Source organism: Harpia harpyja, chromosome 3 (assembly GCF_026419915.1).
Source record: "Harpia harpyja isolate bHarHar1 chromosome 3, bHarHar1 primary haplotype, whole genome shotgun sequence".
In the NCBI taxonomy this organism is placed as follows: Eukaryota; Metazoa; Chordata; class Aves; order Accipitriformes; family Accipitridae; genus Harpia; species Harpia harpyja.
In genome coordinates, this window is record NC_068942.1 from 63,662,352 (window position 1) to 63,678,422 (window position 16,071).

Below are 16,071 nucleotides of genomic sequence, written 5' to 3' on the forward strand. Positions count from 1 at the left end.
TGGAAAAGACCTTTAAGATCATCAAGTCCAACCGTCAACCATGCCCACTAAACCATATCCTGAAGTGCCTTGTCTACGTGCTTTTTGAACACTGCCAGGGATGGTGACTCAACCACTTCCCTAGGCAGCCTGTTCCAATGCCTGACAACCCTTTCAGTAAAGAAATTTTTCCTAATATCCAATCTAAATCTCCCCTGGTGCAACTTGAGGCCGTTTTCTCTCGTCCTATCACTTGCTACTTGGGAGAAGAGACCAACACCCACCTCGCTACAACCTCCTTTCAGGTAGTTGTAGAGAGCGATAAGGTCTCCCCTCAGCCTCCTCCAGGCTAAACAACCCCAGTTCCCTCAGCCATTCTTCACAAGACTTGTGCTCTAGACCCTTCACCAACATGGTTGCCCTTAATACTGTATATACACATATCTATATGCTGGGATACCATACGTATCCCAGAAAAAGTGTGTTGGCTAATAAAGATTCAAAAAGACTAACCCATTGAAACTTGTTTTGAGCTTTTTATCTGAGAATAAATATTTGCAAAAGAAATAGCTTTCAAGGAGAACTGCCTTTCGCTTAAGATTTAGGGCCACTGGCACTGCAATATGATAGTGTAAAAGCTCTAAAAGTTTAGGACACCTGCACTTTTTTAAAAAAATCATTTGCAGAAAGACTGATTAATCCTTTGAAAAATACTGGGTCAGATACAGAGGCAGGGATTACGTGGACACCTAACACAGGTATGAAATACAGCTGCACTTTTCTCTTAATTGTATGTATAAAATAATTGGAAACACTATTGTGACAAGCCTGGCTTCGTACACAGGTGCCCCCTATGACTGGGAGATAAGGAAACCAGAGAAGATTTTGTTCAGGACAAAGACCAGCTGGTCTGTGAGGTCTGAAGGTCAGTCTACCTTTCCCTGAAGCTCAAGATCTCCCAACCTGCTGCCAGCTGGCCCAGAGCCCAGGCTGAGGCTCCACCATCTAGTTCAGTTTTTCACCTCTACTGAGTAACCCAAGGCCAGATGGGCTACCTCCATCACCTGGACCCCACCTTGTTAGGATATTCCACAGTCGCACCATGATCAGCAACGAAACGGGACCCTCTTATTGTTCTGCTTCTCACTGATGTTGCGCAGAGAAAAGAGGAATTGATTGTCACTAGCCATGCTCATCTCCCAGGATGTTCCTCTATGGACAACCAGCATTTTTATGGTACAGTTGTCACCTTCTGTTATGACCTGGGGAGAAGCCGGGTCACTCGCAGACAGTTCCTCCAGCTCTTGGACTCAAGTGGACTGTCCCAAGATGATGAGGAGCTGCCAAGCAAGTCTGCTCGGCCTCTTCCTTAGCCAAGGCCATTGAACCTGTGTGCAGAACTGACACTCTCAGAAGTATATTACATATGGAATATATTGGTTACACAAATATTGGGAGTTTCGCATGAACTGCAACAGCTCCCTCACACTTAAAGCATGTTCTCTATTCGCCAATATATATTCAAATGTTAGGTAAAAGGATGAAAGGTCCACCCAGGTTTTTAAGACAGAGCTGCAATTCTTGGAAACAGTTTACACACCTTACTTTGAGTCTAAACTAATATTAAATAAATAATGATGAGTTAAACTGCAAAATGCCTTAAAATCACATGAGTAACCATTACGGAAAAGCCATCCCTTACCTACTGTTTGAAAGACTCTGAAATGTTAACATTTTTTACTCATACAAAGTTTATTAATATCAGATTAGAAATTGTTCTAAGAATGTCAGTCTTACAACAGAACTGCAAATAAGGTGACTTTCCTTGTAAATCTCTCTTAATACAGGCACCAAAGAAGTCCAATAACTAATAGAGAACTGAAGAAAATCTAAAAGAAAAAAAAATTAGAAATAAATTTAACAAATTTAACTTGAGTTCTAGAAATAAAAAACCCTTTTCTGAATCCAACAGCGATAAAATGTGACACACTATGATACTATTTGCAGCTTCCCAAGCTTCATGAGTCTGTTTTCAAATGCAGAAATCAGATGATTTCCGCTGCTGTAATATTGTATGATTAACAAACGTGATGCTCATGTCGGCCACTTTTCATCACACAAACACTAGCTCCTGAGCCCTAATTTTCAACTACTAAAATTTCAGTGAACTGTTATTGAATTTCATTACACAGGCTTCCCCACCCATGCAACTGCTGCAGTTGTAATAGTGATGCAATGGCTATTAATGGGATGGAGAGTGAGAAACTAACTGAACACTGCCAAGTAACCAAAGGAGAGGTGTGCCACGTGCTCTGTTTTTTGCCATACCATACGGCTCATGCACTGCGCAACACATGCTGTAACTGCACAAGAACACACCTTGGGGACAGCGAGGAAGAGGGATGGGGAGCTGCAGAAGACATCTGCAGAAGCACAGCACTCACATGCTTCCAAGTTTCTGCAGTCAGCAATTCAGAGCTCTGTCAATGAGGCTACTCTAACAATTTTCATAGGGAAACACCCAGGGCTAGAGAGGGATTTACAAACAAACTAAGAAAGATTTCAAAACACATCCCTAGACTTTCCTTTTCTCATGAACTGAAGTGGAAATATTTATGGTTACCATTCCAAGCTATCTTTGGAATAAGGCTGTATTTATCTACAGAAGGCACAGAGAAGGGGGGAAAAAGCTTAAAAAGCCAAGTAACTGGGAAGACTGTTCAACAAATGGGTCTATGAATAATAACAACATAAAGCAAGGAGCTGGTGTTTGCCCAGCACCTAGAGAAACATGACAGGCTAAGGATGCTGCTTTACAGCTCTTTACCAAAGGTCTGCAAACACGCAGCCAAAACAAAGACTCAACCAAATCTTTATGTATTTGGCAAATGGAAAACAAAACATTTGTACTATTTTGGGTGTATGGATGAGAAAGAATTGAAAACATCTCAGCTGAGAAGGCTCAGAAGCTTTTACCTAATTTTGAGAGGAATGAAAACATGATTAGAGGGTTATTTTTATTTCCACCAGCCGTTCCTGCTGAGCACAAGGGTGCTGCAGAAAGGACGCATGAAACTGTTGTGTAAAAGAGGGCAGACTTGGGACTTTCTGCTCTTCTTTTTCTGTCCAGGGTCTGCTGCCACCTTTCCCGATTTATCTCCCTCCCCTTCACCTCCCTCATACTATAATGTACAAGAACATTCCTTTTAAAAGTTAAGAGCTGATCTGTTTTGTTTTCTGAAACTATGCTCAGTGGGATACTTCCCATATCACCAAAGTCTACTGGCTAGTGAGCTGATAAGAGTATGTTAGAAAACAAGTCTTGGATTGGCAAATCCTCAATTATTTATGCGCTGATAGCATTACAGACATCTCAAGCAAGACTCAAGCAAAAGTTCTTTTTTCTTTGCTATTGCTACTTGGCACCAAGCAGAATCGATGTTCTCTAACTTGCCAGAAAACAGAAATAAAGCAGCATAATCCCAAAGTATATATGCTCTCCAAATCAAAACATGTTATGGTGTCAGAGGGCACAATTTGGAAGAACTTGTGTTCTCTGTGATCTCTGAACTACAAAAACAGTGAAAAAAAATTCCCCAAAGACTCCACCTTAACACCACACCAAGAGAAGAAAACTCATTCTGACTCCATCTGGGAAGTAAAATACCTAGATTGGTCTTGATAAAGGGGTTGTAACATGCACAGAAATTAACATTAGACTGCTCTATCGTCAGCTTAATTTCCTACTGAAAGCAAAAACAACAATACAGAATTAAATCCATGTTTCCAGACTGCAAAGGACAACCAATTAATTTCCAAGTCTCTTCCTGCAGGGAGATGCCGTGCAGTGTCGTTCAGTGCTTCAAAGTTTTCAGTGAACAGAAAAAGGTTGTTTGACCAACTTCACCAAATGGCCACAGACAATCATTTCTGATCTCAACTTATAAAGCGTATGGATAAAAAGAGTGCTTATATGTTGTCCAAAACAATAACCTATAACATACTGACTTTGATGCAGATTTAGCGTCAATAAACAACTGCAAAAGGGAGAAGCTTGTGACAGTAAAGCCAAAACCCGCAAATATTTGGAGGAGCTGTTCCAGTAACATCAGTTTCCTAAGCAGTCGATTCACAACAGCCGTCCTCGGCAGGGAACACTTGTCTGTTTTGCAGCCGCGTAACAGCTTCAAAGTTCCCCATCCTGAGCAGGCTGTATGCCAACTGCGTACCGACAGCGTGCGGGGGTGACTGCCCGAGGGGCTTTGCTGCAGCAGTGCGTGGGGGGCGCGGGGGTCTGGGAGGCGCAGGCACAGCAAGGGCCCTGCCCGGGGAGCTCCCGCCGCACAGCCGCCCCTCACCCTCCTCACTGCACGGCGGCAGGACTGGTACTGGTGAGATGGAAGTAGAAAGCTAGGACTAAAGAGAGGTAAGACTGTGTGTTTTCAGTCTCAAGACAGGCAAATGCAATTTTTTTTTAGTTCAAATCCAAATGTAGGCGTACCCAGGCCACCTCTCCTGCCGTTTACCACAGGGCTTCCAGTCAGCAGTGATGGCAGGTCCTGGCAGCTAAAGCTTTTTTCCTGAAATCCAAGTTTCAGAAATTTTTCATTGTGTCTCTATTAATAAATTTCAAAAGTTAGACAGGGGTTCATAATCACAAAGTCACCTTTTCTTAATCTCTACCTCGGGATAAAGAATAAAGAAAAACACTTTTATCAGAAACAGGTATCAAAAGACAAGACACTGGAGAAGTGATGAACGTTTAAGAAGCTCATAGCATTTTTAGGGAAGCCAGCAGCAGCAGCAGGAAATAGTTAAAAGAGACAGTAAATTTCATAAAACAGAAGCCACTTCAAATTTTTCAAATCCCAGGCTGGCAAAGGTCCATAAATCGTTTGGTCACTCATGTACCTGCAGGCCCTCTGTGATCCATTGGCCTACACCTGTACCATATGCCTCAACAAGGGATGGGGAAAGGAAATTCAGATCACGAAGCCAAGCACATTTAAATGAAATGCTGTTCTGGAAAGTGACTCCACACAAGAAGCAGGAGTGTTTTTCTGCTGGCTCCTGGTGGGTCCTGGTCCCCGCCAGCCACCGAGGCTGCAGCACCAGCCGGGAGCCCGGCAGCGCAGCGGGGCAGCTCTGCAGCACCTGCTCTGCCAACAACCGGCAGACGCCACGTACACCTACTGCAGATCGACTCAGCTCTCCAATGACCAAAATTGCACTGCAGTTGAGTTTTTGCTACGTGTTTTCCTGTGGGTTCCAGCCCTGCAAGGCTCAAGCCCTCTCTATGGAGGGCAGCCAGGCTGAAATGCAGTGAAGCACGCCAAAGGAGATATTTTTCTGATAAAAGTGCTTTTATGTGCACAGGTGGACTCCACGTCCAAAGCCAAGCACAAATCCAGTTCAGAACTAACTGGGGTCTCAATCTTTCCTGAAGGAGAACCTATCAGCCAAGCTCACCCACGGAGCTGTTCCAATGGGAAGGAACAAACCAACAAGGAACCCAACGAAGCCTTTATGAACAGGCGGGCTGGAGCAACACAAGAAAGAAACCACTCTTCAGTTTCTGTCTCGGGCATGTTTGCAATCTCATCAGTTACACGGCAACTTAGGACAGATGCGTCAATGTTTGCCACTGGTTAAACAAACTACAACTAGCAAAACACACCGGAAAAATTAAAAGCAGTGCAGTAATGCTCCACAAGTCTGTAAAGGGATCTAGCCAATACTCCTAGGTGGTCACCCAGATCTTCAAATATTTTTTATCCATCTGTGAAACTAATAATTTCTGTTATTTTACATTACATTTCCTGATAGTTTTCAGCAGTAGAAGGAGAAATACAATTGAGAACTAGCCCCGTGTAATACACACAGAGAAAAGAAAAATCCACTTCAAGATCTCCTCAAAGTGCTACTAGAAGAGAAAATCCCACCTACAGCTCAGTTAAGAGTCAGAAAACTGGAAATAAAACATATAGACGAAATATCAGGGCACTGACTTACATAGTTACTTAACCAAGTTTGCGTCTATAAATGTATTTCAAGGTTGCTCTTGCCAACACAATTGTAAATATTTAAAAAGAAACACATTAGACTAAAGCAGCAATTTTTCCACACCAAGGAGAGAGCTTTTTCCTTGTAACGCTGTGTATCACTGTTAGTTTGCCCTTGAAATTCATCGTAAATGACATGATATATGCTTCAATTAGAAGAACCAGATAAAAATTCAATCTTTTTTGTTTGGCATGAGTATTGTTTTTTAAGAATACACATCCAATCCAACTAAAATTAAATAATTCACATTACTACAGTCTTCTTCTAGCTTACTGTTAATCTTCACCCTGAATTGCAGTAGCAATTCAGACAACTGCAGTTTGAAGTTCCTTCTTATGTACAAACACTGCAAGATTGCTTTTCTCCCTGAAACTATGGTCTTCTATACATGGAGCCCAATATAATCCAAACTTCCTGGTTTGAATCATATGTCTAATCTTAAACGATACCAGTATTAACACTGACTCAGCCATCCAAATGTGTGGGTGCGCATTGTAAACCTCCTTCATAAAAGGTCCTCCCTGTTACACTTATGCAGGATGCTCTAATGAAGCTGTAAAGCTAAATCATCTGATGTAATTAACTCTGCTCAGAAAAGGAGAATTTGTCTGTTCAGTGACCATCTTGCTTGAGATATTTTTACAATACATTCCTTTACTCTGTGCTCAATTCACCCCTAAGGTGCTTATGCAGATACTAAACAGAACATGTGATTCATTTGTGTATCGTTATTCTTTTAAAACATCTGATAAAGACAAGCAATAGGTCACTTTGCCCCTGTGGAATCGCACCAACTGATCTTTATAAACGTTGTAATTCCTCTGATTAATCCCGTTCCTAGAGGCAGGAGTAATATTGGTGAATTATCTGGTTCCAGACATATTTCATTAATATCAGGTGGCATAGTTTCTCGTAGTTGTGGGCTTCAGTTACGTAAGATGGATAGACAGCAAAACCTCTGCCACCCAAGGATTTTTTCTAGACATATTATCTTCAGCATCAGAAAAATTTCCCTTGGAATTTGTTACTATGACGATGTATTGCTCTGGAGATCTGACAACGGTGGAGTGGATTTACATTTTCTACCCGTTACTGGGTAGTCTTTGTGCACATGAGAAAGCAATCACATACATATGGGATTATTGCTTTTCCAAACACACAGGGCATGTTCAACTACTTGTGAATATATCAGAAATATATTTGAAAAAAGGATTTTGCCATGTAACTGCCAATGCAATTAATTCAACAGTCACCGATGGCCTAGACCAGCCTCGTGTTGATGTTTCACCAGTCATTAGTATATGAATAAATAAATATTTTAGAAGACCATGGGATGATTAAGATTTATTTGACAGCGGAACTGCTGCAAGATAGCCAGCTAAAAATATCAGCAAGACCACGATTTCTTCATACAAAACCTGGCCTCCTTTGGGCGTCTATTTGCGAGGCATTTGCTCCCGCAGCCATGCAAGCTCTTTGTTTTATGATGCAGTCACTATAAGGAAGACTTGAAAACCCTTGGCAGCAGCAGCAGTGTAGCAGCCGCTCTGACATCCCACGGTTTCCAAGGAGAGGAAGTTTCCCTTTCAGTTTTGGGACTCGCTTGCAGGTGTTTCGGTAGCACCCTCCCTCTCCCTCGCACAGAAGACAGCTTTCCCATTTGCCCAGCTACATCTGGGCATCGGCAAAAGCAGGCAGTCTTTCAAAACGCCTTCTTGAATCCCATGCTCTTTGGCACGTGCCAGTACACCTCTCCTCTCCCACACATGAAAACAGGCTATGAGGTTCTGGCCACCCACCCCATTAGAAGAGGGCAGCACAACTTTTACCTGAGGTCTGTGGCTCTGCAGATGTCCTTTGCCACGCACAGCGAGGACGGGAGAGCAGCGGGCACATGGCTGTGCAGGATGCAGGGCAGCTGCCCCAGGGCAGGCTCCCTGACACCCGGCACCCAGCCAGGGCATCTCTACGGGCTCATCCCTGCAAGGACCCCTCGCGCCAGCGCTGCTGCATCGCTTCCTTCCACCTAACCTGGAAAAGCTATCTGCGAGCTCCTGCAGGCAACGTCTGCCAGCAAATTGCACAGCGGTTCTGGCAAACCTTACCTATTAAGTCAACAGTCACTTCCAAGCATAAAAATTCGGAGATCCTCCTGCTTTCCACTGCGTGTGTTTGCTGGACTTTTTTTGCTTGCAGGGATTAGAAGGGATCAAAATCCCTCCATTTCTATGTCAGACGTGCATTACACTTTTACTTGATACGAGAATCTCTGAATAAATCTGTATGGGCATAATTAAAATACTCTTAAAAAGGCGACGGAAGTGATAAGGCTCTGGAGCCAAGCCTTGTTCAAACACACAAATTACAATTTTAATGCTATTATTCAAATTATTTATCTATCCTTCTGCAAAGCACAGCAGCGGTGGGATCGCTGGGAGCAGGGGAAAAGTGAAAAAATCCCTTCTAAAGGCGGGTACTACGGAAAATATTTTTCTAGAGCTCCACATGAAACGCAAGACAGAGTGACCCGCGCTGCTGCTGGACCACTGGTGCTGTGCTGCTTCAGGAAATCCCAAACTCCTGTCACCTCCGGCTGCTGGCTGACCCCAAGCTCACTTCAAAACGGGGGCGGGGGGGGTAAGAACCCAGCGCCTGCAACTCTCCGCGGACCGCAAAACCCGGTACAGGATCCCGATTTTCCAAAAACTTTCGGAGCGGCTGCCGTTGCTGCGCAGGGTTACCCGTTGCGATGGCAACGGCGCGCGGCTGAGCCCCAACGGCCGGTCCCTTTCGCCCGGCAGCGCCGTGATGCAACGGCACCCGCCTGGGCCACGCGTTGCCACGGAGACGCCCGCGTTGCTATGGCGACCATCACGCCCACCGGGCGCCGGCCCCGCGTCCCCGTCCCCACCCTCGCCCCCCGGCCCGGCCCGGCCCGGCCCGGCCCGCCGCCGCGCCCCGCCGCAGCCCGCCCTCCCCACCGGCCTCAACGCTGACGCTGAAACGGCTCCGGGGAAAAGAACAGAAAACAAACAAACAAAAAAAATCCCCCAAACAACAAAAAACCCCAAACCAAACAGCGCCCCCAAGCCCCACCAGAGCCACCACTGTCACTTCTTAGTCCCGGCGATGCTGCTGACCCCGACTAGGGCTGGTTAGAGACACCTTCCTGTGGTACAGCACTGGCCACGACCGGCATTTCTGCCCCAGCCGTGATGCGCTGCCAACATTTGGAAAAAGTGAAGAAAACGATTTCCATATTAGCAGTGAGGAGAAAGCAGTTGTGTCAAAACCTGCCGTTTGCTTCCCTGCTTGGTGGACGGCAGTCGTAGGCGATGCCTCTTCCTCCACTAAGGTCAGTCACAAGCAACGGCCAGACCAAAACCAAACGCGAGACAAATGAAAAAAACCCACCCCACACCTATTTCACCGAAGCAAGGCAGAAAACCGGCTCTTGCTCTCCCCCACACCCCTCTGGGATAACCCGAGGGCAGGCACTGGCGCGGGGAGCGCGTAACTACAACAAAGGCTGTTTAAGTCACCTGGGCAGGGAGCTCGCCTGGAAACCTGAAGGTTGCACAGGCAACACAGGCCCCGTAGCTCGCTCGGGGAAAAACCAAGCCCATCTGTCCTCCGAGTGAGGGTCCTGTGCTTTCACCTACTGCAAAGGGGATAAGCGGACGCCTCAGAGCTCTCCATTTGCTTATACGTATTTTAATTTCAGGCGTTCTTTTGCCAAAAGGCTCTGCAGCTCACGCAGGAGCAGGACTGCAAGCTCGGCTCCGGGGACTCGCTGCCGCCGCCCGCGCAGGGGGACGGGCAGGTAAGGCGTCCCGGCCGCACTCAGAGCAAGGCCAGGCTGCCGCCGGCGCTCCCGGGCTTTCTTCGCTAGCACGTTTCCAAATGGCATCACTTAATTACATTTAACGTCTTACCCAAGATTCATACACAACACTGGATGAAAACATTTAGAGTTGTAAAATGCATCTAGTTCTTACCTTTGATATGCCTGAGGAGATGTGGGAGGTGTATTGAACACATGCGAATATGGGTGATAGGGTGTCTTTTTCAAAGCCTGAATAAGATTTTGTCTATATTCTGGGTCTATACACCACAAGGACCCCTTTCCAATACTCTGCAAAGAAAAAAGAATTAAAAAAAAATCAAATATTTGATCTAATGGCATAGCCTTATTTATTTAGCAGTATTTGTCAGGAAAAGCAGTGGGTTTGTGGTTTTTGTCTGACAGAAGTGAACATAGTTTGCTTGCCAGAGATTATTGCTCCATTAATAACATATTGCAACTGTATGATTTAAATCACACTTCTGGGGGGAAAAAAGTAAGAACGAATGTTTGCTTGCTTCCCTACCCACCCCCCCCCCCCCCGCCCCTTGTTACTAGTGAATATGATTTAATAATATCTGGCAATTTCCCCATCACCCCACATTGGAAAAATAAGCAGCTACAGCTACTGTTAAATGGAAACTTTGAAGAAAAGTAGGTTCTTTTTAGAAGTGATTTTCTTTCCCTTTTGCTGTTATACGAACAAGAAACAAGGCGAAAAAGGAGGGTTTTAAACACCCTAGCAACTGTTTTAAAAATAAAAGGACTTCATCCTTCAACCCACATGACATCAGTGCCATTATACTACAAGAGGAAATTAATCATCTCTTCTCCCCTAAGGGGAAAAAAAATACCCCAAAAACCCAAAACAACAACAACAAAAAAGCCCACAGTATAATCAGAGTTTAAACCATTTAAGGGTGTTGTGAAATTGTGATCGGTGAAAACAACAGTTACTGTAATTACTCTTTCTGGACACATGGAGCAACTCAAGCAGTCAACTGGTAATGCGAAGACTACGCTACAACTCAGTATTTATTCTGCAGTTACAAGCAGTGCAATTTCAGTTCTTGTCTCAATCCCATCAGAGGTCAGGGTGCAGATATTCTGAATTGTTTTGTGTGAGTTCTCAAAAAAACAGAAAAACAACTTTCCCTCGGCTCCCCTATGAAAGCATACAAAATGACAGCTCAGGAGCAGCCTTGGTCTGCTTTTGAACATATGTAAAAACAAACACCAACCCTGACTGTTGACTGAACTCCCCTGGCAGGCTTTCAAGGCATTATGATAAGATTTTTGGTAAATGTTGATGTTTTCTGGAACAGGTGGGGGAGGCTGCACTACTACCTCTAGCCACTTTTCAGCCCAGGACAGGACCATCCCTTTTCTCAACTTCAACTTGAGCAAGGCTCTCGGTTTCATGTGTTGAAGAACAAACACACACACACACACAAAAATCACACCAAAAGTGGAATATTATTTTCTAAAGCCACAAGGGAGACCAAGACGTTTGTTTCCTTTTGAAAACTTGTCATCTTTGCAGAGCCCTACCAACTCCTAAGCCCTCTGCCTCACAGACAACTTTAGGCTACACAGGGCAACGTGCAAATTGCTTACAGACCTTGTTCCAAGCTTACAGACAGCAAATCTGCACTCAATTCTCCCCCCAAAAAATAGAAGACTAAAAAAGAAAAATCTTCCCCAACATCACTGGGTGGCTGTGTGGGAGCAACTAGCAAGTTCACAGCACCGCATGAAACTTGGCTTGAAAGAAGGAAAGGGCTGGCACAACCTGCAGGAGCCACAACCGCTTTCTTTCAGAAACAAGCACATCTGCTGGAGGGATGAAGAAGGAACCATCTTCTGCATGCTGCTCTGGTAGAACCAGGAACAGGGGGTCAAGCCTCTTCAGGATGGCAGGGTTCAAGCCTGCCTCTCCCCTTGCTTCCCAAGGACACTCTACCAGAAGGCCACTGAACAGTCTAAGGGGAGACTTCTTCCAGCTCTCGAGGTGAAGCAGGGCGCTTGCATGGTCAAAAAGCCCAAGATTCAAGGGGCTAGAGAGAGCGAGCAAGGAAGACTCTAAGGCTCTCATCTTGGTAAAGCACTACAGCAGATGACTGAAAGATCCACTGCTGGTGTCAGTGGTGGAAGCTGTGTGCCACACATCTCAAACCAGTTTGCAAAAAGGAGGTGGTTATGTTTAGCCCTCTTTTAAATATGGGACAATGAGCCAGAGACTTGACGTGATAAGCCTAGTAAGTGACTTTTTAGGCAAAGGACAGAGTCAAAAATAGCATCCAAACTTCTCAAATTCCACTTCCATGCTCCATCCAAGAGCCAGAGCAAGAAGAACATAAAATTTCCTTTTAAGCAAGCAACGTGCAAAACTAGGAACGTTTTTCAGGAGAAAACCTTTGCTGGATTCCTTACTCCTTACAGCACGGGATAAGCTTAAAAAAAAAGCTACACTTGAATACCATCTACCTTATTTGTACTTACTGGAACACAACATATTGTTTCCAAACTTCTCTGTTTTTTCATTTACTTCCAAGACAGGCTTTTCATCTACCTGGAAGAGATTACTCCCCAAAACCCATCAGAGTTAGTTCAAGTTGAGGGCCTTACAAGATGAAGTCACTACTGAAGAGTAACTTCAAAACCTTTCATTACTGTTAAGCTAAAATTGTTTGGCTTGCCCATATTCTTGCAAAAGCCAAAAATAATCTCACTGAAAAACAGAAACTCTCTCACACAGAAAGCATTGAGAAGAATTATACTCCTTGTTAGAAGAAACACTGGGAAAGCAGATTTGCTACATTTTCACTGCAACTGAGCTGTCTTATAATTTAGCAGCAAAAACAAATGCAATTTAAGGCAAAGCTCTCCAACCATGCAAAGCTCCTTTTTTAAGGTAGTTACTTTTGTTTTTTCCACAATCACACAAGAGAGCAGAAATAAAAAGAAAACTGAAGTGTCATCCGGTCAAGAATCCTTCTTGACTGTCAGAGGTGTGCAGAGCTTTGTTAACTGGCTGTTTAGATGTGTCATTATTCTTCGCATATACAGAGCAATCAACGGAAAGGAAATCATTGGATCTCAGACCCATCGGTTAGTGATTAATTTCCATCTTATGACACTTGGCGTGCTGCTTCACTACCTCCTCCAAGCCAAAAGTCAATAGTGGCTCCAATCAAAAACCAGCAAGGAAGGGGAAAAAAAAATCCCTGGATTACATTTGTCTCCCAGGCAACAAGTCACTGAGGAGTGGATAACAGCCCCCTGATCATCTCAGCACTGGAGTGCTTTCAGACCTCCTGACATGCTGCCTCCTCTCAAGGCCAGGTACAGCCACCTCCCTCCCTCACTCCTGCCCATCACAGGTTACCGCTTCTGCATTCATGTTTAAGGTTATTAAAAACAAGGGGAGTGTTACTACGAGTCCCCTTCACCTTGACCAAGAGTAGACTATAGTTGCAGGTAAGCTATTTCAGAGGTACTAATGGGGAGAGAAAGTAACACATAGAAGTTACCCCATGAAAATTTATGACTGAATACTTTTTCTTTTAAAAAATTCCTGATTATCTTTTCTATTAAGAAATTGTTATGCTTTTTTCTGTCATTTAATATTGTAAGTATTGTAGATTCTATCAGGATATTGTGTATTAAATCCCAACTCAATTCATTTGCTCTTTCTCATATCTGAAATATGAAAATCTGATTCCCCCCCAACAATTAAAACCAGTGCATTGCCATGAAAAGGTATGTGATACACTCAGTGTCCAATTGTTTTTTCTCCCAATGGACTGCATATAAAAGTTTTAAAGTCCTACTTTATGCAACCTATTAGGATCCAAACAAAAATGTTTGGTCATCTTTTAGTAGAATTGAAAAAAAAGTTTGAAATTCAAAAGAACTAAAATGCTGCCTGTCAGCTCTTTCAGTTGTTATAGTTGGGGATAACAGCATTATCCACTATTAAAACTCCTCTTTATGAAGATTTTGCTTCCATATACCTCACAACTAACTGCATGGCCTTACGTATCACCTATCGTCTGCCCAGAGCTCAATAAAAAAAACTTGTGTGTTGAGCTCTTTCCAAGACCAATGGCTGGGAAAAAATATATACCCTGTCTATATAAAAATTCCAGAAAATATTTATATGAGGAATTTTGTTCCCTGGTTATTTTAGCACAGACTTGAAATGTGTTAGGAATGCAACTTTTTTTCCTTTTCATTGCCATACAAACAGTCTGCCCAAAATGAAGCTTTGGGAAGAGAGCAGATACAGGAACCGCAAAACACGCGGGCTCAGAGGGACACTGGCAATTTAAAATCGTACCTTCTGAAGCTCCAGTTACACGTTCGCTTTGAATGCGCATGGGACTGCGCTGAAACCAGGGAGAAGCAGCTCCAGGCACCCACATCTCTTGCAGCAGCATCACCACCAAGAGGGTCCTCTAAGGGAACAGACCCCTAAGGGAACATCCCCCAAAAGGAATGTAGTGGATGGAGGGGTCTGAGCTGCTGCTTCCCTGGTCCTCGCTGCAATGCTCTCCTCTCTGTCCTCTTACCTGTGCCCGGCCCTTCTTCTACAAGCCCATTTCAGTCATTTTCCTCGAAGAAAACTATTTTGCTGGCACAATTTTATGTCATTTAAACTCAATGCATCTCTCAGAACAGCACACTGAGAAAAGAAAACCAGGACTCTGGCTGGACACAAAGCAGCTCAGAAGAGGAATGGGAAAACTGGTGTGACGTAGAGCAGGGGTACATGGGAGAGAGAGCTGGGGTGAGCTGGGCAGTGAGGCTGGCAGACACAGCCCCAAGGGAAAGACCAGGAGAGCCGCGCAGCCGAGACCAGAGACACCAAGATGCTAGGCACCGACACAGGGCTAGGCTCGGAGGCTTGGAGGAGAGGAACCAAAACAAGAGACCCACGAGTGCGTGAGTGACCCCACAGCTCTGCACAGGCATCCAGGCTACACCAGCAAGCTGAAAATTATTAAACTGAACTCTTCGAGTTAAGGACCCTGCTACTTCAAACAAGTGAACAAACCCAAAACCAAGCCAACAGCTCCCCACTGAGTAGATCTGTCCTTTTACTTCTCCACTACTAAACCAGGAGGGGATGAGTGGCCGTGGCTAGACTCTCCTGAACCAAAACTGTCAGCAACATGAATTAGGCATATGGCAGCTACCCAGGCTGAATTGGTGTAGATGTACACCATCTTTGAGAAACATGCCATGCTGGTTGCAGGGTTGCTTCAGGAACTGTAGAAGCAAACAGAAAAAGCACACATTTCCCATTACTTTGTCATGGTTTAAGTGCAGCCAGCAACAAAGCACCATGAGGCCACTTGTTCACTCCTCCCCACCAGTGGGATGGGGAGGAAAAAATGAAAAGCTCATGGGTTGAGACAAGAATGGGGAGGGATCACTCACCAATTATGGCCACCGACAAAAAACAGACTCAGCTTGGGGAAAAAACAAAGTCAATTTAATTTACTACCAATCAAATCAAAACAATGATAATGAGAAGTAAACCCAAATCTCAAAACACCTTTCCCCCAACCCCTCCCTCCTTCCCACTCCTGATTTTCTCGACCTCCTCCCCCTCCAGTGGCACAGGGGACAGGGAATGTGGGTTGCGGTCAGGTCATCACACATTGTCTCTGCCGCTCCTTCCTCCTCAGGGGGAAGACTCCTCACACTCGTCCCCTGCTCCACTGTGGGGTCCCTCCAACAGGAGACAGTCCTTCAACAAACTTCTCCAGCATGGGTCCTTCCCGTGGGAGACAGTTCTTCATGAACTGCTCCAGCGTGGATCCTTTCCATGGGCTGCAGTCCTTCAGGCACAGACTGCTCCAGTGCGGGCTTTCCCATGGAGCCACAGCCATCTTCAGGGGCACCCACCTGCTCTGGCGTGGGCTCCTCCCTGGGCTGCAGGTGGGCATCTGCTCCCCCGCTCCCCTCCATGGGCGGGGGGGGGACAGCCTGCCATCTCACCACAGGCTGCAGGGGCATCCCCTCCTCCCCCGCTCCTCCTCCCCCTCCTTCTTCACTGACCTTGGTGTCTGCCAGAGGGGTTCCTCTCACATTCCAATCCCACTACTCACTGCAGGTTCCCCTTCTTAAATCTGTTCTCCCAGAGGCACTACCACTGTTGCTGATGGGCTTGGCCT

The 16,071-nt window shown here is 45.1% G+C and overlaps 1 protein-coding gene across 9 annotated transcripts in view; it reads right to left on the reverse strand.

Moving 5' to 3' along the window:
* Window positions 1-16,071, reverse strand: part of FOXN3 (forkhead box N3) — a 215,637-nt gene that overhangs the window by 99,950 nt on the left and 99,616 nt on the right. For all 9 annotated transcript variants that reach the window (XM_052782952.1, XM_052782953.1, XM_052782954.1 and 6 more), the window contains exon 3: window positions 10,041-10,177. In XM_052782952.1, coding sequence (XP_052638912.1) covers window positions 10,041-10,177 — 137 coding nt within the window. The remainder of the gene's footprint in view (window positions 1-10,040; window positions 10,178-16,071) is intronic.